This window comes from Euprymna scolopes, chromosome 7 (genome assembly GCF_053919585.1).
Source record: "Euprymna scolopes isolate OS-2025 chromosome 7, ASM5391958v1, whole genome shotgun sequence".
Taxonomy (NCBI): Eukaryota; Metazoa; Mollusca; class Cephalopoda; order Sepiida; family Sepiolidae; genus Euprymna; species Euprymna scolopes.
Window position 1 is genome coordinate 147,960,648 of NC_136488.1, and position 20,010 is coordinate 147,980,657.

Sequence of the window (20,010 nt, forward strand, 5' to 3'; positions counted from 1 at the left end):
ATAAGCTTTAGTGTATATGAAACTTTTTTGTCTTTAGATACGTAAAAACCATTAAAAAAAAAAAGAAAATGTTACAAATAAAGATGATTACAGAGTCAAAGAGAAAACAGACAAGAAAAAGGAAATGGGGGAGGGCGTAGAAATTGATTTTGAGTGACTTAAGAGTTCAAACTGTAGATGTCACATGATTGAGATCTATTTGTTCTGCAGGTATACACAATCTATTGCATAGTACTGTACTGAAGTGGCAACTTTACCCAAGACAGGTTGAGCTGGCTTCACCCAAACGAGGGAAGTTTCATATGAATATCAAATTCATAAGTGATCCTCAACTGCTCTTGCATAGTAATGTTTTGATTCAGTTGGCTAAAACAGACATATTTAAACTCAGGTAAAAATAAAAATGATTGGTGCATCACTGGGTGTCAGTGTGTGCGTGTGCAACAGCATTAACCCTATTCGGGCTTAACCAGCTTCCTCCAAAGGAGGAAGTTTCATGGGAGTATGAAATTCACAAGCGGTCCCCAGTCATCATCTCCCCTAACAAGGAGATGACAATTATACACAAATTAACATAGTTACCCAACATTGTCTGAGGTTATTGACAAAAAAAAATGGGGGACAAAACTAACCCTATGCAGGTTTAACCAGCTTCCTCCAAACGAGAAAATTCCATGGGAGTATGAAATTTTCAAGCCATCTCCAGTCACATGTATATCCCCATTAGGGGAGATGATGACATTAGGTTTTTGCAACTCTTGCAGGGAGGTGTCAACGTCCTCCTACATACAGCACCTGGAATTCCCAAATTGGTTACCCATTTTAGTAATGACCAGGCTCAATGTTGCTTAACTTTAGTGATCCGACAGGAAACAGTGTGTCAATCTGATTATGCCGTGTATGCACACTCTTAGCCTTTTTTCATAATTTCCATCCAGATATTTTTTCAGACAAATACAATCTATATAAATCACAAGACATTAAAATACTGGCTCGTCTTATCATTTGGATGAAAGACTAGTCCAAAAAGTGCAATACAAATTCATACTCAAGATCAACATTGACTAAATTACATTGCTGCACTCGTGTTTGCCTAACTTGCTTTGCGTATTTGATTCCTGTATTTCTATTTTCTTGTTAAATAAACTTGATTTTACTGCAGTTGGTATGTCCTAAGATGGAGTACTGTTGTAACGTAGTCGTTACATGTCAACACTCATGCAGACGATCACAAGGAAAACAAAGACAAGGAAAAAAATTTAACTCGCTTGTTTCTTAGTGAAACAGACATTTATTAACAGGTACTTTCCAGAATGAACGATGCCTTGTTTCTTGTTCAAAAGTCTTTTCATACGCCAATGGTCTTAACAAGACTGCTGTGTCGAACACATGGTACTCTGTCTTTGTCCGACCATGTTTAGGACACATCTTTTTCCTGTCACTCTCAGGCCACCTGTGTAAACGTTTCTCTCTCTATTCTTCTCAACCAGGTTTTTCTTTCTTATAATCATTTTCTTTTCTTCTTCACTGTGACAACTTGCACAGGGCTCGGTCATTTGCATACAGCTACTGCTGCTATACGCGTTCTGTTACACTGTTGCCACATCTGGAGAGGTGCTACTTGGAGCACCCTTTCCTACCTGGACAAGAGTACAAAACCAGCTTCGAAATCTAGTGGGTAAATACCCTTTTCTCCTCTTTACTACCATCTTTCTCACAGAAGAGACATTGCTAGCCTTTCTCTACCCTATCACTATTTCCATAACAGGTGCTCGACAGAGCTTCAATCTATGCCCGCCTGTAAAACATTCACAACAAAAACTCATCCTGCTACAACTAGTCGATAGTTTCCCTTTATCTCATTACCTAAAACTAAAACAAAATTTCCGTGAGCAAAATTTCTTTCCTGTCCATTAGTGGAACACAATACTGCAGCTGACTACAATGTAGTCATTTTCAAGTCCAATGTAAACAAATTCGTGTTTAGCCACCTTCTAAAATAATCCAATTCCGTCCAGTTTTAACCATCATTACGAATCCTCAGTGTTGTCTCACCATCCACCTAACAATCATTCAATCCTCATCCTCGAGTGGCCTTTGGACTTTAATAAGTGGTGGCATCTTAGTAAAATGTTAAATTAAGAAAAAAAAAAATTTGGAATATGGTGACTCTTGTCTTCATTTCAAGTCAGATAAGTATAGACACAGCTGACTCAACAAAATGGATTTCTCCTACCTTGCCACCAACCACTCTTCAAAATCTTTTGATCTGTACACTCTTTCACGTTCAACAGAAAAGGTCAAGTGTATAACTAAGCAAGAGAATTACTTATTTTAACATGGAATTATTACAATAACCATTTGCTTGATAAAGAAAAAAAAAATGGGGGGGGGGGTAATTGTACAGTTTAATCAAGACATTAAAATATGAAAATATCAAAACAAAAAAAAAAGTTTAAATTGTACATATCTGTTATGGAATGAAGTTCTCCGGAAAAAAAATCTCACTTAATTTCATCAAGTAGTTTTTGTTTTATAGCGACAAAACAATTTGTTATGATACTGAACAAAAGGTTTGATTTTAAGTATTAAAAGATGGGGAGTGTCGGTGCTTTAAACCGAGTTATCTCCCCCTTCTCGTTTCTAAAATCCAAACAAAAATTTAAAAAATCCCAAGATGTCTGTCTTTAACGTGCTGTCATAAAAACGTGTTTTTCCGCTGTAAAAAAAAAAAAAAAAACTATTCGATCAAATTAAATGAAATTTCTTTTTTGGAGATCTTCAGTTCAAAACGGATACGTACAATATAACCTTTTCCCCATATTTTCATTTCTTAATGTCTTGATTAAACTGTACAAGTACCAGCTTTTTTTAAATAAAAACACTGAAATTAAAAATGTGTGAATGTTTCATAGTACAATCACTTACATCATCTTTCTGTTTAAGCAGAGATTTCTTTTTATTTTGTTCGGCCTTTAAACTTTCCTTTTTGTTGTCCATGGCACATTGAACCTTGGCATTTACCATTTGGGCTTCACTCAGTTCTTTCTGAACTATGTCCATTTGCTGACCGCTTTCCTATTATAAAAAAAAGTTTTGTATTTTCAAGAAATTGAAATTATGAAAATAATGAACAAAACAACACAAACAGAGCCCTTGAAAATACTGCTACTCTAAAGTAGGAGTTAACATAATATTTTTTATTTTTTTTTATTTTATTTATTTATCGCAAAGGTTATTTTATTTTGTGTATATGAATAATTATTAAAAATAAATTAATTTTAATTATACCAAATCTGTTACATAACATGTTAGGGAAATGGACATTCCTCACATAAAAAAATTTTTTTTAAAAAACCTTGTGTTTAACTTCGGCCTTGTAGGGAGTCAAGTAAATAGCGACAACAGTATTAACATATGCATCTTAGTAAAAACATTATGCAACCTCCACTCACAAAAAAAATGCTTATACAAATAAAAAATTAGGAAAATACAAAAATTAGGAAAAAAATATCAAGTAGAAGTTTAATCAAAATTAAGTTAAAGTTGCAGTTTTTGAACGCCATTCTTAACTTGGGGAAAGAGGGGGGTGTCACATTATGTAGGAGTATCACCTCATATGAGAATTATCTCCCCTGTTTTAGATAACTCTTCACAAGGGGTCATCGTGAATCATGCAAACTACGATGAAAGTGATTGTTAATTGAACTTCAAATTTTTCCTAATTTTTTGTGAGGATATTTTTTTTTTTTTTTTTTTATACTTGATACATAAGTATATCAGAGTTTTTATTTAAAATGTGATTTTCATCTGTATAAGCACCAAAAATTTAATAATTTCATTATCTGGTACAGTTTAATCAAGACATTAAAAATGAAAATATTGAAAAAGATTTATATTGTACGTACTTGTTATGGAATAAAGTTCTCAAAAAAATAAAATTAAAAAAAATTTACTTAATTTGATCGAGTAGTTTTCTTTTTACAGCCGAAAAATCCATTTTTACAACAGCGCGCTGAGGTAGCCATGTTTGGATTTTTAGACCACGCCACAGAGAGATAAATCAGTTTAAAGCGCTGACACTCCCTCCCCATGTTAAATAATAGCTTTTCTTCCTAAAAACCGAAACATGGCTGCCTTTTGATTGGTTCATAACAAATAGTTTTTTCGCTGTAAAGAAAAAAAACTACTTAAAAAAAATTCATTTAATTGAATTTTTTTTTTTCCGGAGAACTTCATTCCATAACAGATACGTACAATATAACTTCTTTTTTATATTTCCATTTTTTAATGTCTTAAATTAAACTGTACAAGTACTCACTATTTTTTTTTTTTTAATCCATATAACTTCTCATAAATTCAGATTCTTTTCTAAATAAACAAAATTACAATAAAAAAAAAAAAAAAAATTAAAAATCACCTGATTCCTTTTCTTTTCCAATTCTTCAATAACATTGCTCACGCGTTTAATATCTGCTCCAACCTTTACACGCAAGATAAAACAAAATTTTTAAATAAAAAAATTTAAAAAAATAAAATAAATTCTGTATTCACGTTAACTTCGAAAATACAGGGATTTTCACAAGTTGTGTCACTTACAAACAAGGCCGATAGCCATTAGTCGCGTGCTCTTGTGTAATGAATGAATGCGTGAATGTAAGATTGACATGAAATTCTTACAGATAAACTAAAATGACCGAAAAATGGGCTGAAATGACTTAAATAAATAAAAAGTAAATGACTTAGAATGACTAATGAACTTAAGGATGAATTGAATGACCTTAAGAATAACTTGAATGCTTAAAAATAACTGGAATCCTTCAAAAACAACTTCAATGATCTGGAGAATGACTTGAATGGCTTTGAGACTGACGGGTTGTAAAGTGGGTGATCATTTTACATTAAATTAATACAGAAAAGTGATCCCCCACTTTATATCACAACGTTACAAACATAAGTACAGCATGTAGTAAGAACAGATACTACACTTTGAGATATTAAATCCTTTATTCATGTTAAAAATACAGTGAAACTTGGCCAAAAGGCCAGGAAAAGCTTAAAAAGCTAAGAACAGCATCTATTAACAACAGACCTTTGATCTTAACCAAAAAGCCAAGCACAAAAGTGTTACGGACAGACCGACTTATAGAGTCGCTTGCACGCGACAAAAAAATTGAGGATATATAAACACAATCTGAAAGTATATATTTTTACGTTTCTGTATGAAAATAATAAACACAAAAATCAGAAACCTTTTACAAACATTGAATGTGTGCCCCGTTGAGTTATGTAACATACATGAAAATGGTAGTTCCTTTTTTTTTTTCCTATGTTTGTATTAACATGTATATATATGGCATAATCACGTTGACATAACAATTACCATTAGATTACTAAAGTTAAGCAACATTGAGCCTGGTCAGTACTAAATAGGTGACCATTTGGGAATTCCAAGTGCTGTGTGTGCTCTCTGCTTATCTCGGCATTGTTTCCAGTCGTCTAGTACTTCTCATTGCTACTGAACTTGAGCAGTGCCGATTAAGGAGAGGTGTGGTTGGTAATTGTGAAACCTTTGCTTCACAATTACATGTGCAGCTACCCTTACAGAGGGTATCCATTGTCTTTAAAGATTGAACAGAGGTGACGATATATAATTAAAGGTATTTAATTATGAATTTGTACATTATTCATTGTATTTTTAATACATGTGAAATTTATTTAAATTAAATTAAATCCTATTTTTTTTTTTAAATAAAATAAAATCAATTACTTTGTGACCTTTTGAAATTTAGAAGGATTTACATTATGTGGAATAGAATCAATTTTTCTGGTTTAAAAAATTCTTAGCAAATTCTCATGTTTTGAAAGTTTTCAAAGCTATTTAGATCCAATCATTTTTATAGAGATTAAAAACAATACCATAACAAAATTAGTTATAGTTTTATAACAATTTAGTTAAAAAAAAATTGAATAACCAAATGACATTGTAATGATTCAATGCAACTTTCAAAATCCTATGCTTGGGATTGTGCAACCTTTGCCTCACAACCACACATGCCGCTACCCTTACAGATGGTATCTGTTGTCCTTCGAGACTGAACGGAGGCATCGATTATAACTAACATATCAGGATTGATAGTTGCTAAATTAAAATCACAAAAATCTTGACAATAGAAAAAAGGGTTGCCTTTTTTCTTTCTTGGCCTTCGAGCCAAGATCAAAGTGTAGTATATGTTCTGACGCTTCCATACACTCTTTGGTCTCGTTAATGAACGAGAAATCCTTCATGATTGATACATTTTTTATTTTTGTTACTAACCAGGGAGCTCCTTATCAGAGCTGGTTCCCCCACCCACCCACCCCATATCAAAATAGAAAAAAATTACATCTTGACAAACTGCACTTTCAAATGGCACCAGTCTTACTTTCTGCTATTTATAATTTCTGAGAATGTGACAAACTTGTTTAATAATTTATATAAGTTCAGTTTAGGAAGAAGAAGTACATAAACTAAATACAAAAACTCACTGAAACAAGGTTTTCATTCAACTTCTCAATCGTTTCAACAATTTCAACCACTTCATCAGCAGATTTCTTTTTTCTTTCCTAGACAAAAAATAAAAATAAATAAATAAAAAAAAAAAAATTATTTTTAAATTAATAATTGAATTTATTTATTAATTCATTCATGTATTAATGAATTTTTTCAGTGACCAAAAACAATAAACATCTGTATTACAGGCTACTTACACATACAGGCTTAAAAAAAAAAATAATCTGATTTTCTTAATCATTTGAAAGAAAAAAAAAAAAAAAAAAAAAAAGGTGCTGCTTTGGTTTATTTTATTTACCTCCTTTCCAGAAGGTTAGACATAATGTTACGTGTTGATTTCGTTAAAGTGTTTCTGTAGAATGAACTGGATTCAAACTTGGCACACCCAGGTTTTCAGTTTGTGTCGTTACCATTTACATCTATATATATATATATAAAAGCGAAAATGTTTGTGTGTGCATTTTCATGTATGTCCGCAAAAGGGGTTTTTCCAATTCTTAATACTTAAATAAATTCAAACATGTTTCTTCTACTACTTCTTGCTGGCCCAGTGGTTAGCGTCGCACGTTTCTTTTCACACTTTATTTTCTAACTCGCCTCAAGGCTTCGGGTTCAATCCTTCCTACTTACCTACCAAAACTTTATTTTAACCCCCCCCCCCCCGACACAAACACCCGGGCAACGTCTTTTGTTTTGATTTACCCAAAAGCCACCTTAATCACCCCCCCCCCGACACAAACACTTGGGCAAGAAGTCTTTGCTTATTCTTTTGTTTTGATTTACCCAAAACTACCCCTCGAAACACCCGGGCATCGCCGGGTACCCCCGCTAGTCTATTATATAAATCTCATCTGTCTGTTTAAATGTATGTATGTATGGATGCATGTCTGCCTAAAACTTTCGACAGAGGTGACAAATTTTTACGAGATCGATATCGTTTTGAAGTTCAACCCTTCTGATGACAAATATCGAAAAATTGGCTAAAAACATTAATTCCCTTACCTTCAACAGGGCACTTTTCTGCAAGGAGGGGCCCGCTTTTTTCAACGATATTTTCAAAAGTCATCCCCTCTTTTTGATTGACTAGCCTTAATTTAAACCTTTGCCATTTCTGGTTTAGCGATGGACGCAATGGCAAAGAAGTCACGTTATTTTCCACCTTTGCGGTACAGGTTAGAGTTTGCTTACCTACTACCACTTTTTTTTTTTTTTTTTTTGCTCAACACACACCTCCAAAACACTCTAGCAACGCCGGACACCCAGGCTAGTATCACATAAATCTACTTTGGTATGATATCATCTTGCAATCAACACAGTAAAAAAACAAAGAAAACACTTCTATTTTGTTAACCCTGATGTTGTGCAACTTTTAAGTCAATTATTCAACAAAAAGTTGCTAATGACTCAGTAATCTATTCTGACAAATGGAGAGCTTACATAATCTAAAACAACTCAGTTTTTGCAGTTCTGAATTTGCTAATAACACTGAAGATGAGAATAATAGTCCGATTAAATCAACATAACACAGGAACTCAATTTTTGTCCTTTATTTTTGTAAATCATTCAAATTTTGTCAGCATTAACACCAGAGAATATGCACAAGGATTTGAAAGATCATGGATTGATGCGAAAATTCATATACTAAGAGGGGGGGGGGGAGTGGAGGTACTTCTATCTTGTAGATATCTAAACCAAAGTAGCACCAGAAAAAAAACATTCTGATTACAAACAATAAGACTTAATGACAAAAAATAATCTGTTCCAGATACCAAATTCTATCAGACCTGGATTGATACACTCATAATTCTACAAATACACACACCGACATAAGAAAAAAAAAACATTTTCCTTAAATTTTTTTTTTTTTTTTTTTTTTTTTTGAAATCTATAAATATCAACTTTCTTGAAATCTTGTTACATAAGTTAAAAAATGGACGCCAAAAAAAATGTTTCAAATCAATAGGTAAAATTGAAGGAAAGAAAAAAAAAAAAACCACAAACCTCCGCGCACATGAACTGGTAAGCAATGTAGAGCTTGGTTAAATGCTCAAGTTCACGGGTAATCTTTTGATATTCCAGGTAAGAAGATCGCTCCTTACGTAACTTTGTTAATGTGGGATTGATGTCCTCACGTAAAACCTAAAAAAAAAAAACATCAGCAAAGAATTAACACAAATTTTAAGGAATGATTCAAAGTTAAATTACATGTCAAATTTGGGCACTAAAGGTTTTTTTTATAAGTGGATATGTTTAGAGATGCTCTCTCTAAATGACTATGTCTGGTCAACTCCATTTAACTGCAACATCTTGAAGCATAATTTACTCTTACAAGCATTAAGAGTCTTTGGTTGGTTGGTTTTACGCCATATCAAGTGGTCATTTAATTCTGAAGTCTTTTTTTTTCTAATTTTGGTTATATAACTATATACATTATAAATTATAAGTTTTATGCATCTAAGTATTTGGTGTTCAGTGTCTATGTTTATATAGTTAAATAAGGGACTTTTTTTTTTTGGGGGGGGGGTTGAGTTATCTTCAGATATTTGAGGAGGGTAGTTGGGTCTACATGAGTGAATGTCCTTTATAGTTTTTTCATTATATAGATTTAGGCCGCTTATTTTCAGGTTTTCACATCTTGTTAGTATATGATTGACTGTGTATGGCTCCTAGCAGGGTATGCAGAATGGGGCTTCCTCTTTTTTTGAGTAGATGTGACAGAAGTATGACCTATTCGTTGTCTTGTTATTATAACTTCCTCCATTCTGGTCATTCTTTAAGTGTCTTTATTTTAAAATATTTTTACTGCAATAAAAGCTAAACGTGAAAGATTTTAAATTTGAAAAAAAAAACTTAAGATTTTTCGGTTATAGATAAGATTGTCTGCTCTTTTTCACTTGAGGATTCTGTCGCCTGATTGGCTGAATAATGAGACATGGTCAAGTTGACATGAAAACCATTCTTAACATGAGGAAAGGGAGAAGCTTTTAGATTAAGCGAGAGGAAGATAAGCAATCACTAATCAAAAGGAACCATGTCCTGCTTGTCACAGTCGTTCTGTCTGCAAGGCAAAGATTGCAAATTAAAAAGTAGACAATTTTGACTATAACCAACTTTTTTTCATTCGGCTTTTCTAATCTAATAAAATTCTCCTTTGAAAAAACAAAAACAATAACTATCTTCACTAAATTCAGCTGTACTCGTTTATAACTTAACATAAACAAGCAGCAGCAGCTTAAGGTAAAAGGTTACAGTCAAGGTTAATTTAAATTTAAAATCTTTTTTTTTTTTTTAACTCGTCCAGATAAGTTCGATTAATATTAGAAGAAATCAAATTTTTATTGAAATAAAAACAATGCAATAGCATGAAATCAAATAATGTTTTTAAAATCTTATTTCAAACTTTGTTAATATTCATGCTCCCCTCCCCTCCACCCACACACGAGGTAGACAGCCCCCACCCACCTCCTTGCATTTAATACTTCCTCTCTATTGGCTTACCAATATGACATCTTTGGGATCTGACTTCTTATATATCTCAATGTTTGTATGTATGTGCATGTCCCCCATAGAAAGAAAGGTTAAAGAATCTACATAAAATCAAAGTAAAATTTATCCGGGAAGACAATGGAAGTGTTCCTGAATCTTTGAGTGCACTCCTAAGATGACTATCAGAGTGTAACCCCTTAAATATTCAAATATATGCTATTTAAAGGAAATTTAAATCCTATGTATACAATTCTTCAGGAAAGACAAATCTCTACATAACCCTCTGTGCACCAAATATCTAAGTGGTCCGACCTCTTAGTGACACACGGAGAGAAAAGCGCCTTAAAATTTCAACTATATATATTTGATTTTGATGAAATGTAGATCATATATGTAAGACACTAATCTGGAGTTTTCCAACATTTCGGTTTATTCCAACTATATTAGATGGAGAAACAAAGAGAAGGTAGAGCAGTAATAAATAAAGTAATATGGTTTTATGATCATAGTAAAAAAAAAAATGTACATAGTAATGAGCCTTATTCAATCCCGAGCAATATCAGTTTTTTTCTGCTAATCTATATATATAAAAGCGAAAATGTATGTGTGTTTGTTCGCTTTTCCGCGATGTCCGCAAAAAGCTTCTTTCGGAGAACCGCTCGCTTGCTTCGCAACTTCTTAAAACTGTTTATATCATCCATAAATTGTAATATCTCAGAGTTACCCACGGACCTCGCCTGTCTATTTAATTTTATTCACTTTCAAACCTAAATTATTCCACATTTCCTGCATCGGCACGCGTTACATTCGCTTTTCGGTATAAACAAAAGCGAAACTCGACTCTACTCACAGGCCCAGAGCCAGTTTGTTCAATGTCGAGCGTGGGTTTTTCAAAACAAACAATTGACCTCATTAAAAACTGTCCCGAACAAAATCACCGTCACGTCAATCAAAAACGCGCACCTGTTTCTTTTTTCACACTTTACTATTTTTCCAACTGCGCGGCGTAAAAGCTTCCTTTTTTTTCAAACCCACCGAAAAACACCCGGGCAACGCCGAGTACCCCTCGCTAATTATTTATAAATATAAGTAAAAAAAAAAAAAAAAAATCAAAGTCTTTCATCCTATGTTTATCCTCTGAATATTTGTCAAAAGAAAATAGCTTCTAATGAAAAAAAAAAAAAAAAAAATGTCTGAATCATATTTTGGAAACTTTGACAATCTTACCGTTTCAATTTCAGCAAGTTTGGCATCTTTCTTTTCAATTGTACGTTGAGCCGATTCTTTCTTTGTTTCATAAAGTCGAGTTCCTGCAGCTTCTTCAATCATTGAAAGAATCTAAGACAATACAAAAAATATATATATTTGCAGTAGAGTATCAATATATTAATATCAGTGCAGCTACTTAGATACCTATCTTTAGTAAACTGATATTACCAAGAATGTTTGATCAATAAAAGGAAAAAGAATAAGGCAGGGCTCTACGGACAAATTTCTGTTTAGTTGACCTTTGACCACTAAATATTTTCATTAACTAGCCAAATAGAAAAGTTACTAGTCAAACCCATGTGATTTTTAGAAGATGACATCTTCGTTCCGTGATGGACATGTACATCATAAAGATTTTTATGAATTTTTCAAAAATAAGTGCAGTTCTAAATATACATAGAATTTTATGTTGAGATTTGCTGGTATAAACATACAAATTTTTTCAGATGTTTTTTTTAAACAGCCTTCATAAAAAAAAAAGTATATTGTTCTAATGAACTTTTATTGTTTAAATAATTCGACTTTGCTTATTTTTATTAAAAAAATAAATAAAAAAAAATAACGGTTAAGACAGACATTTTTCCACTCTGTAATTAGCATTGGAAGATTGCCTTTGAAAAAAACATACTTGTGAAAAGACAAGCATTGTATTATTTTTAGTCACCACCTGGGGGGGGGGAAGAGTCATTCGCAAATATGACTGCTTTATTCGTAATGTAAAGCCCTTTAAGAAAAAAAAGAATGTAATAAATAAATAGATAAATAAAAAAATTTTTTTAAATTATAAAGGGATATTTCAAATTACCTCTGGTGGTTTCATATTGAGCACTTTCGTAATTCGTCCTTGCATGATGAGAAAATGTGGATTGTTTACATTCAGCTGCACAGACTGGAACAAATCCTGGACACGCTTGTGCTGCGCAGTGATTCCATTGATCATGTATTTGTTACGGCCTCCGATAACAACCTTTAAAATAAAATTAGTTTCATTTAATAATCTCAGAGGAGATTGCAAATTGCATTGTTATGATGACTGAACTTATGCATTCATGAAATGAAAGTCTCAACTCTCTGTTGAAGATATTGACGATGTGAGATTAATAAAACAACCCCCATCATGGATGCGTGTCAAAAAACAGAGATACATCCAGAAAAGCACAAGAAGACATGCGTTCATTTATTATCGGGTTACAAAACTTGCATTAGACAGCAAAGAACAATAGGGCAGATACAATTCAACATAAAGGCACGCAGCCACAAAGGAAGAAGAAACACAACAGGTACGTTGCACGATATCATATTGTAATGAACACATTTTGGTATGAACGTGTAATGTTGTATGAGCAGCTGAAACAACATGACCCACATGCTGCAAAACACCTTTCTAATATAGAACATTTGTTATAAAACCCAAAAGGGTTGATGTGTATATACACAAGAGAGTATCATCAAGACAAGAAGCATTTTTCAACGTAAAGCAAAACAAAGGGGGAAAAAAATCTTAAGTGTATTTGATACCCAGTTACTATTTAAAATTGTCTTCACATGAGGGTAAAGTTAAACACAAGATCCGGTTTTAATGGGGAAAATTTAGTTACTCTAAAAGGGACATTGTGGATTGGAAGAAAAATAAAAATTGACTAAATCTAGAAAGACTTCTCCTTCATTGACTAAGGGCAATAGAGCAAGTGCAGGATCAGAACAGATACTACACTTTTTTCCTAGCTAAAAAGAAAAGAAAGCTTGTATCTGATATCCAGTTATTCATAAAATCTCCATATTAATTTTTTTTTTTTTTTTTTTTTTTTTTAAATCAAGGACAGAGTACTGCTCAAAATATTAAAAATATACTGGGTTTGCTGAAAGTTTGTTTTTTTGAAAACCATTTTTCCGTCCTACTAAAGATCAGTTTATATTCCTATTCTTCAAATCCTACATTGGTTGGTTGGTTGGTTGTTTTATGGCGTATCAACCCTTTTCAGGTTATTTAATGCCGAATCCAGTAACTCGGAAGAAAAATTTTTTAATAGAATATGTTTATTTTTTTCATATCAGTTTCTATTTAACCCATAGTTGGGACTCTAACAGGTACTACCACTCCAGGTCAGAGTGGACCTGGAAGCAATGCCAATTAAAGAGTGGCTCCACACTCCCCAACGCCAGCAAGCTGGAGTCTCACCATATAGATATAGTTTAAGGTCATATCCAGGACTAAATCCTGCATTTGGTGTAGCGAGTGTGTTAGCGTCAGTGTGTAATAAGTCTCTGGGGAGAGGGGTTCATATATTTTTGGTTGTACTTAAGGCTTTGAAATGGAAGATCAATAAGAGCACTATAGACATCTGATGATTTTTTTTTTTTTTTACAACAGAAAATTTGAAAAAAAAAAATACAGAAACCTGTATAAAGATATGTCAGGTATAGAATTGGAATGCAGTTACAGAACAGGTGTGCTAGAAATGGTTTGCTCGATTCTAAAAATGAAGTTTTTCAGTAGGACATACTCCTTGCTTTGGCCAAAGATGATTGGCAACAATCAGAGTTGAACGAGTGACAATCAGACAAAATCACAAACATGGCCTTATTTTTTTTTTTTTTTCAGAAATAAAACCAGTTTTCGCCAAGACAAACAGTCACGTACAGTAAAAGAGATTATGATTAAATCAACTTACCTGTCTGGTGACAGTAATGTCATCATATTGTTCATAACCAATAGGTCCATTTTCTTTATCAGAATTGTCAAAGACAATACTAACTGTTGCTTTGGTGACACCAGCCTGACCACTTTTATACACCAAGTCTTGTAAATTTGTCGCCCGAACCTATACACGGAAAGAAACAAATGTAATATGTAAATAAAATCAATATTTACTGATGTAAACTTTCTTTTAATTTTAAGTCGGATTTCAAGACATTACACAAATACTGTTTTTAACATTACAATATAGGAAGTTCGTTGGATAGAAAAGACTGCCCCCCTCCACCTGCACACTTTGTACAGCTTTCTTGTATAGCTTGTTGGTGCATGTAGAGAGATAAAAAGAAAACATTTTAAATAATTCAATTAGATATCATTTAACAAACATGAACATAACTCATATCTAATAAATTTCTTTATTAAAATATACTAGTCCTGTGTGGAAGAGGAGGGGGGGGTGAAGGATGAAGGAAATGGTGTTGATGCAAGAGAAAATGGAGACATAAAAAAATCTATATATCTATAAAAGTGAGAATGTGCGTGTTTATGTGAAGACAACTCTTAACCTATATACTCAACAAATTTTTGATCCAGGCTTGAAATTTGGTATATAGAGTATTCAGATATGAACTTTTTAATCAGGTTTTCATCCAGGAAAAAAAGGGGGGGAGGGGCTGCAAAGGAGTCAAAATTAAAAAATTGGTGGTGGTGGTGGTGGTAGAGGTGGAAAATCAGATTTTTATCTGTTAGTCAACTGTTTTATGACTGCGTGCATGAATAGTTCACATGACATGTTTGAAAACACTTTAAAGATCGTGGCAAACTGGCCTAATGGTTATCGTAAATTGACTCACTGTCTTTAGGTTTTGGTCTCAGTTTGAGTACTTTTTTTTTTTTTTTTTTTTTAACTTTCAAGAAGTGAACTGTTTAGAAAAAACATACTACTCGCAGGCACATGTCTCAGTTTCTTTCTATTTTTTTAAAGGAATTTAACGTTAGGTTTAATATCGGGCAACGCCAAGTACATCTGCTATTAAATAAAATGCAAGAATACATACAAGTATCTGATATTATTGTATATAAGAATCACATGCTAGTTTACCAAAATAAAAATTTTAAGGCTGACCTATACAATGCACACTTCCCTTATATATATATATATATATGTATATATATATATATATATATATATATTTTTTTTTTTTTTTTTTTTTTTTTTTAAGGCATTTATGGAGAGATTTCTTACCAAAATTCTTTGAAATTTAATGAATAATTATTTTCTTATTGAAAACTTGTAAGAAATGTATGAAAAATTGAAAAAAATTTCTGAAGAAAAACACCCCAAACCTATACCAGTTTAGTGTCTTCGTTGAACGATTCCAACATGAGGAATAGATTTCCGAGAACGTTGTATTAGAAACTGAGTATCCCCCTAAAACAACTTTAAATATTGAACTGCTGGGCATTTTTTTTTATAATCTGGTAGATTAGTGTCAAATCGATGATAATCCGCTGCAATAAAATGAAAAGATGAAAAAAAAAAAAAATTATAAAAAGGTGTGTGTGCATTGGACAGCCACTTTTTTTAAATGAGATTCTATTGAGGGAGAGAGGGGTACGTTTTAAACACCCAAAAAAAACTTGTTAGTAAAAATAGATACTTTAGATTTTAAGGTGGGGATTTAGTTTCAAGACACATTAATTTGTCATAGTTTTAGTGTCATTATCCTTTCGCTTATGAAATGTCATAGTTTTAGTGTCATTATCCTTTCACTTATGAAATGTCATAGTTTTAGTGTCATTATTCTTTCACTTATGAAATGTCATAGTTTTAGTGTCATTATCCTTTCACTTATGAAATGTCATAGTTTTAGTGTCATTATCCTTTCACTTATGAAATGTCATAGTTTTAGTGTCATTATCCTTTCACTTATGAAATGTCATAGTTTTAGTGTCATTATCCTTTCACTTATGGCATTTGGTGTCAGGTCGTGATGGCAAAGCCAACACTTTGGGAGCAGTGTTCTTCTAGTGCTTTACCCTTTCAGAAGGTGTATCCTGGCCCAATTTCAGATATCTGACCTTCACCAGGTAATCTTGTCTTGCTAAGAGCTGCCAAGCCGATGTTGAATCTTGCTAGTTCTCTTGAGACTAGAGCTGTTCTCTCTGGGCGGTCAGTGTCTCTTGCATCCATGAGGGTGTGCACGTTCCAAGCACCTACTTTGAGGTGCGGTTTACATATTTGTTTTACTGCTGCACTTACGGTGCGTCACTGGGTACAGAAACCTAATGATTGAGAGGTGTGGCTACTAATTTTAAGCTCACTTTTTATAGGACCCTCCTCAATTTGGGTGAGCAGTGATGCTCCTGGAAAGGCCTGCTCAGTTGCAGGTGCAGGACCGAGTTCCTGTGTGGTCACAGGAGAAGCGGCCATCACATGCCTGCTGCCAACATGCAGGTCCGGGCCAAGAGCTTCCAGCTACACCAAGCCTACTCCCACTACTCTAATCCCATTGCCACTGGTTTTTCGCATGAGGAAAGGGAAAGGAAAGGAAAAGAAAAGATAGTAGAAGTAGCAGTATTTGGACTAAAAAAGCCATTGACGTATCTTGTTTAGGGTGGACAATACCGCCAGAGTGAAACTCACATTAGGGGTCTATGCTTTCTTCCTGTGGCACTCATGTGTAACATGCAGGATTCTAGTACAGCGTTGCATCGGTCTGCCGACGACCTTGAAACAATCTCGCTTTACAGCCAGACAGACTGGCATGGTTTTATATCGGAGTGTCCTTCTAGCCTTTGCTTAAAGAAGCAAACTCTACAAGGCAGCAGGAGAATAGGGTCTGATTATACCGTCAGATGCTTGGTCACTTGCATGCATTCTTTAAAGGAACGGGGTGGGAGGAACTACAGGAGGTAGCATGCAAGCAGTTAGGAGGCAGAGGCTATAAAGGCTAGCTTAACCACCTATTACACAAGTAATCCAATCACCCCTATCTGGGAGTAATAATACTAGTGTCTTCAATGAGTTTCCAGATTTTTGTTTTTGTACAGGCATTTAAATTTGTCGTAGACTCTTGAAAATTCAGTGTGTTATTGCTATACATCTTATGAGATGACCAATTTTTATGATTTCACGTTCAAATGAACAGCTACAGCAGGAAATGGAAGAATACACTCTAATAAAGCCTGATTGTTACAGCTGGTGAATTTCAAAAATGCAATCTGGATGTGAGGACACTTTAGAAGAACGATATGCAATGAAATTATGTTATAAACTTGTAAAAAATGCCACAGAAACATATGGACCATTGGAATGCTTCAGACTGCTTTTTGACCATCTTGCATGAATCGAGCATAAGATTTTGAGTAGATAAAAAGATTCAAGGAAAGCAGGGAATCTATGAGGGATGAGGAGAGGTATGGGAGGAATAAGGAAGTCGGAACACCAGAGTTGATTGGTCAAATAAAGAATTTCATGGATAAGAACTGTTGTGTGTCTATAGAGACAATAAGTGCACAGTGTGATGTCAATGTAGGAACTGTACACACAATTATTCGCGAGGAACTGAAAATGCCGAAGATTTGTGCAAAGTTTGTCCCAAGAGTGCTCAGAAAAGATAAAAAAGAAAGACGTTGTCATGACAGCAGGAAGATGATCAAGCTAACCAATTCAGATCCCGCAGTTCTTAATGCTCTGGTGACCCGTGATGAAAGCTGAATCTGCTGCTATGACCAAGAGACAGTTTCCAGTGGAAGCATGCTGGCTCTCCCAGATCCAAGAAGGCCAGACAGAGCAAATCCACTCAGAAACTTATGCTGATCCTTTTTATGACAACACAGGCATGATCTACATGTAACGGATTCCTATTGGACGCTCAACAAGGAATACTATGTTCAGGCTTTAAGGGAGTTCAAGAAGAGATTCCATTGGAAGAGGATAATACTCTTCAAATCGGGTCAGCAGCATTTCCACCAGGACAATGCACCAGTCCACAACTCCATCTTGTCACAGACTATTTGATCAAGATGGGCATCAAGTCAGTTCCTCACCCTCCCTATACTCCAGACATTGCTCCCTGTGACTTTTGGTTATTTCCTATGCTAAAGTAGATGAAAGTGCCTGTGGCAAAGGTCACTGACACGCTTACACTAAAGGACTTCCATGGGGCTTTCAGAAGTTGTTGGAACGGTACAAGCGCATTGCAGCCGGAGGAGATTACTTTGAAGGGGACTAGAGTTTAATGCGTGTAATATCAATAAAAGTGCCCATACGAAAAAAAATCTGGGAACTTATTTAAGGCATCTCGTATCTAGGAATATCAGGTTTGACAACCACTTGTCTCATGTATCCAACAGGGTTCATAGCTTTACATGTTGCATATTCTGAGCTACCAAATTCCTCATGAATAGCATTTCCTGACTAGGCTTTACAAGGCAATGATTCGTCCTCATTTGAAATACGGGTCCCTAGCGTTCGCCGGAGTTGACAGGGTGTTCTGATTCTCATTCTTCTGAACATCTACAACATTGTGCCATCCAATATATACTACATGTTCCCTGTCAAGACTGTTCCTTCTGGAGTATATGATCTGCTGTCTACTCGCCGGAATATGACGTTTGCATCTGCTGCCTACAGACTATTCCATGGTTCTTGCCCCACCATAATGCTTAATATCATCTTGTGCTGTGGCTGAACAAACCAAACATGCGACGATATATATTCACATTAGACCCACTGCATAATCACACCAATGTTTGCTCAGAGATGTACTGGCAATCTCCTTGCACATCGTGCTCTGCAGTCCTCACTTAAGGGAACAACGAGGATACTAAAAAGAGCTCTTGGTTGGTTTCAATAAAAAGCAGGGCAATGTTGGCAGCCGGTTTGGTTGCCCCATACCTAGCGTTACAATCTTCAAAGGAAGAAAATAAAAAAAAATTTAAAAAAAAAAAAAAAAAAAAAAAACATGCAGTCTCAGAATTGTGTGAATGAACATGTCATCACCGTCATATTTTCAGAGTTCTGTATTGTCTAAATATTGTGATGTCCCAAAGTTTTATGCCTTTTCTAATTAGCTAGGTAGCCTCTGTCTATTGCAAATGGTCATAGACCATCTATAAATATAAAAGCAAAAATGTATGTATGTACGTTTGCTTTTTGTGTATGTCTGTAAAAGGCTTTTTTTCCAAGAAGCGATTGATTGACTCACTTCTTAAAACTTTTTATATCACATCTAAATGATAATATCTATGAGTTAACAACGGGGATCGCCTGTCTATTTAAATTTCTCGACTTTGAAAAGATAAACATTCAACATTTTTTTCATCACCGCATGTGGATTACGCTTTTTCGTATAATAAAAGCGAAACTAATTCTGGCGGCAGAGTTCCGGTCACAATCGCCGGAAACGTCCAAAAGCAATCAGCTTTGATCAATATGGAGTTTCTCCTTATATCAGACAATTGCTATTCAATTTGGACAATCCCCTTTTTATGGGGAGCTGGTTCTCCCCACAACATCTTGGAGAAAAAAAAAATAAAATACTGCCCCGCAGTTAAAATTGACCTCATTAAGTACGGGCACATGCCAAGTTTTAATACTTAAATAAATTCAAACATGTTTCTGTTACTATTTCGTGGTGGCCCAGTTGTTAACGACGCACATTTTTTTTTCTCACGCTTTAATTTCCAACTTCAACTCAAGGGTCCGGGTTCAAGCCTTCATACTTACCTACCAAAACTTTTTTTTTTATTTTAACCACCCGGGCAATACCGGGTATCCATGCTGGTGACTTAAAGGAGAGAAAAAAGGTTAGCATTCATGTAAAATGATCCTTCATTTTCTGACCAGATAGTGTTTGAACACGTGCCTATTTTCTAGTTTTAGTTAAATCTTTAGTTTTTTTTTTTTTTTTTGTTTTGTTTTAGTTTTTTTTGTATCAAGTTGTCTGTTGCCATGTGGGGTTATTGATAGTGTTAATGGAGAACATGGAGAACCTGA

The 20,010-nt window shown here is 34.3% G+C and overlaps 1 protein-coding gene across 1 annotated transcript in view; it reads right to left on the reverse strand.

Annotated features, from left to right (window-relative positions):
- Window positions 1-20,010, reverse strand: part of LOC145280044 (structural maintenance of chromosomes protein 2-like) — a 71,056-nt gene that overhangs the window by 45,452 nt on the left and 5,594 nt on the right. Inside the window, exons 2-8 of the mRNA XM_080131713.1 lie at window positions 13,981-14,130; window positions 12,114-12,275; window positions 11,267-11,377; window positions 8,555-8,692; window positions 6,529-6,606; window positions 4,421-4,483; window positions 2,929-3,078 (exon numbers count right to left, since the gene is read on the reverse strand). Coding sequence (XP_079987839.1) covers window positions 2,929-3,078; window positions 4,421-4,483; window positions 6,529-6,606; window positions 8,555-8,692; window positions 11,267-11,377; window positions 12,114-12,275; window positions 13,981-14,130 — 852 coding nt within the window. The remainder of the gene's footprint in view (window positions 1-2,928; window positions 3,079-4,420; window positions 4,484-6,528; window positions 6,607-8,554; window positions 8,693-11,266; window positions 11,378-12,113; window positions 12,276-13,980; window positions 14,131-20,010) is intronic.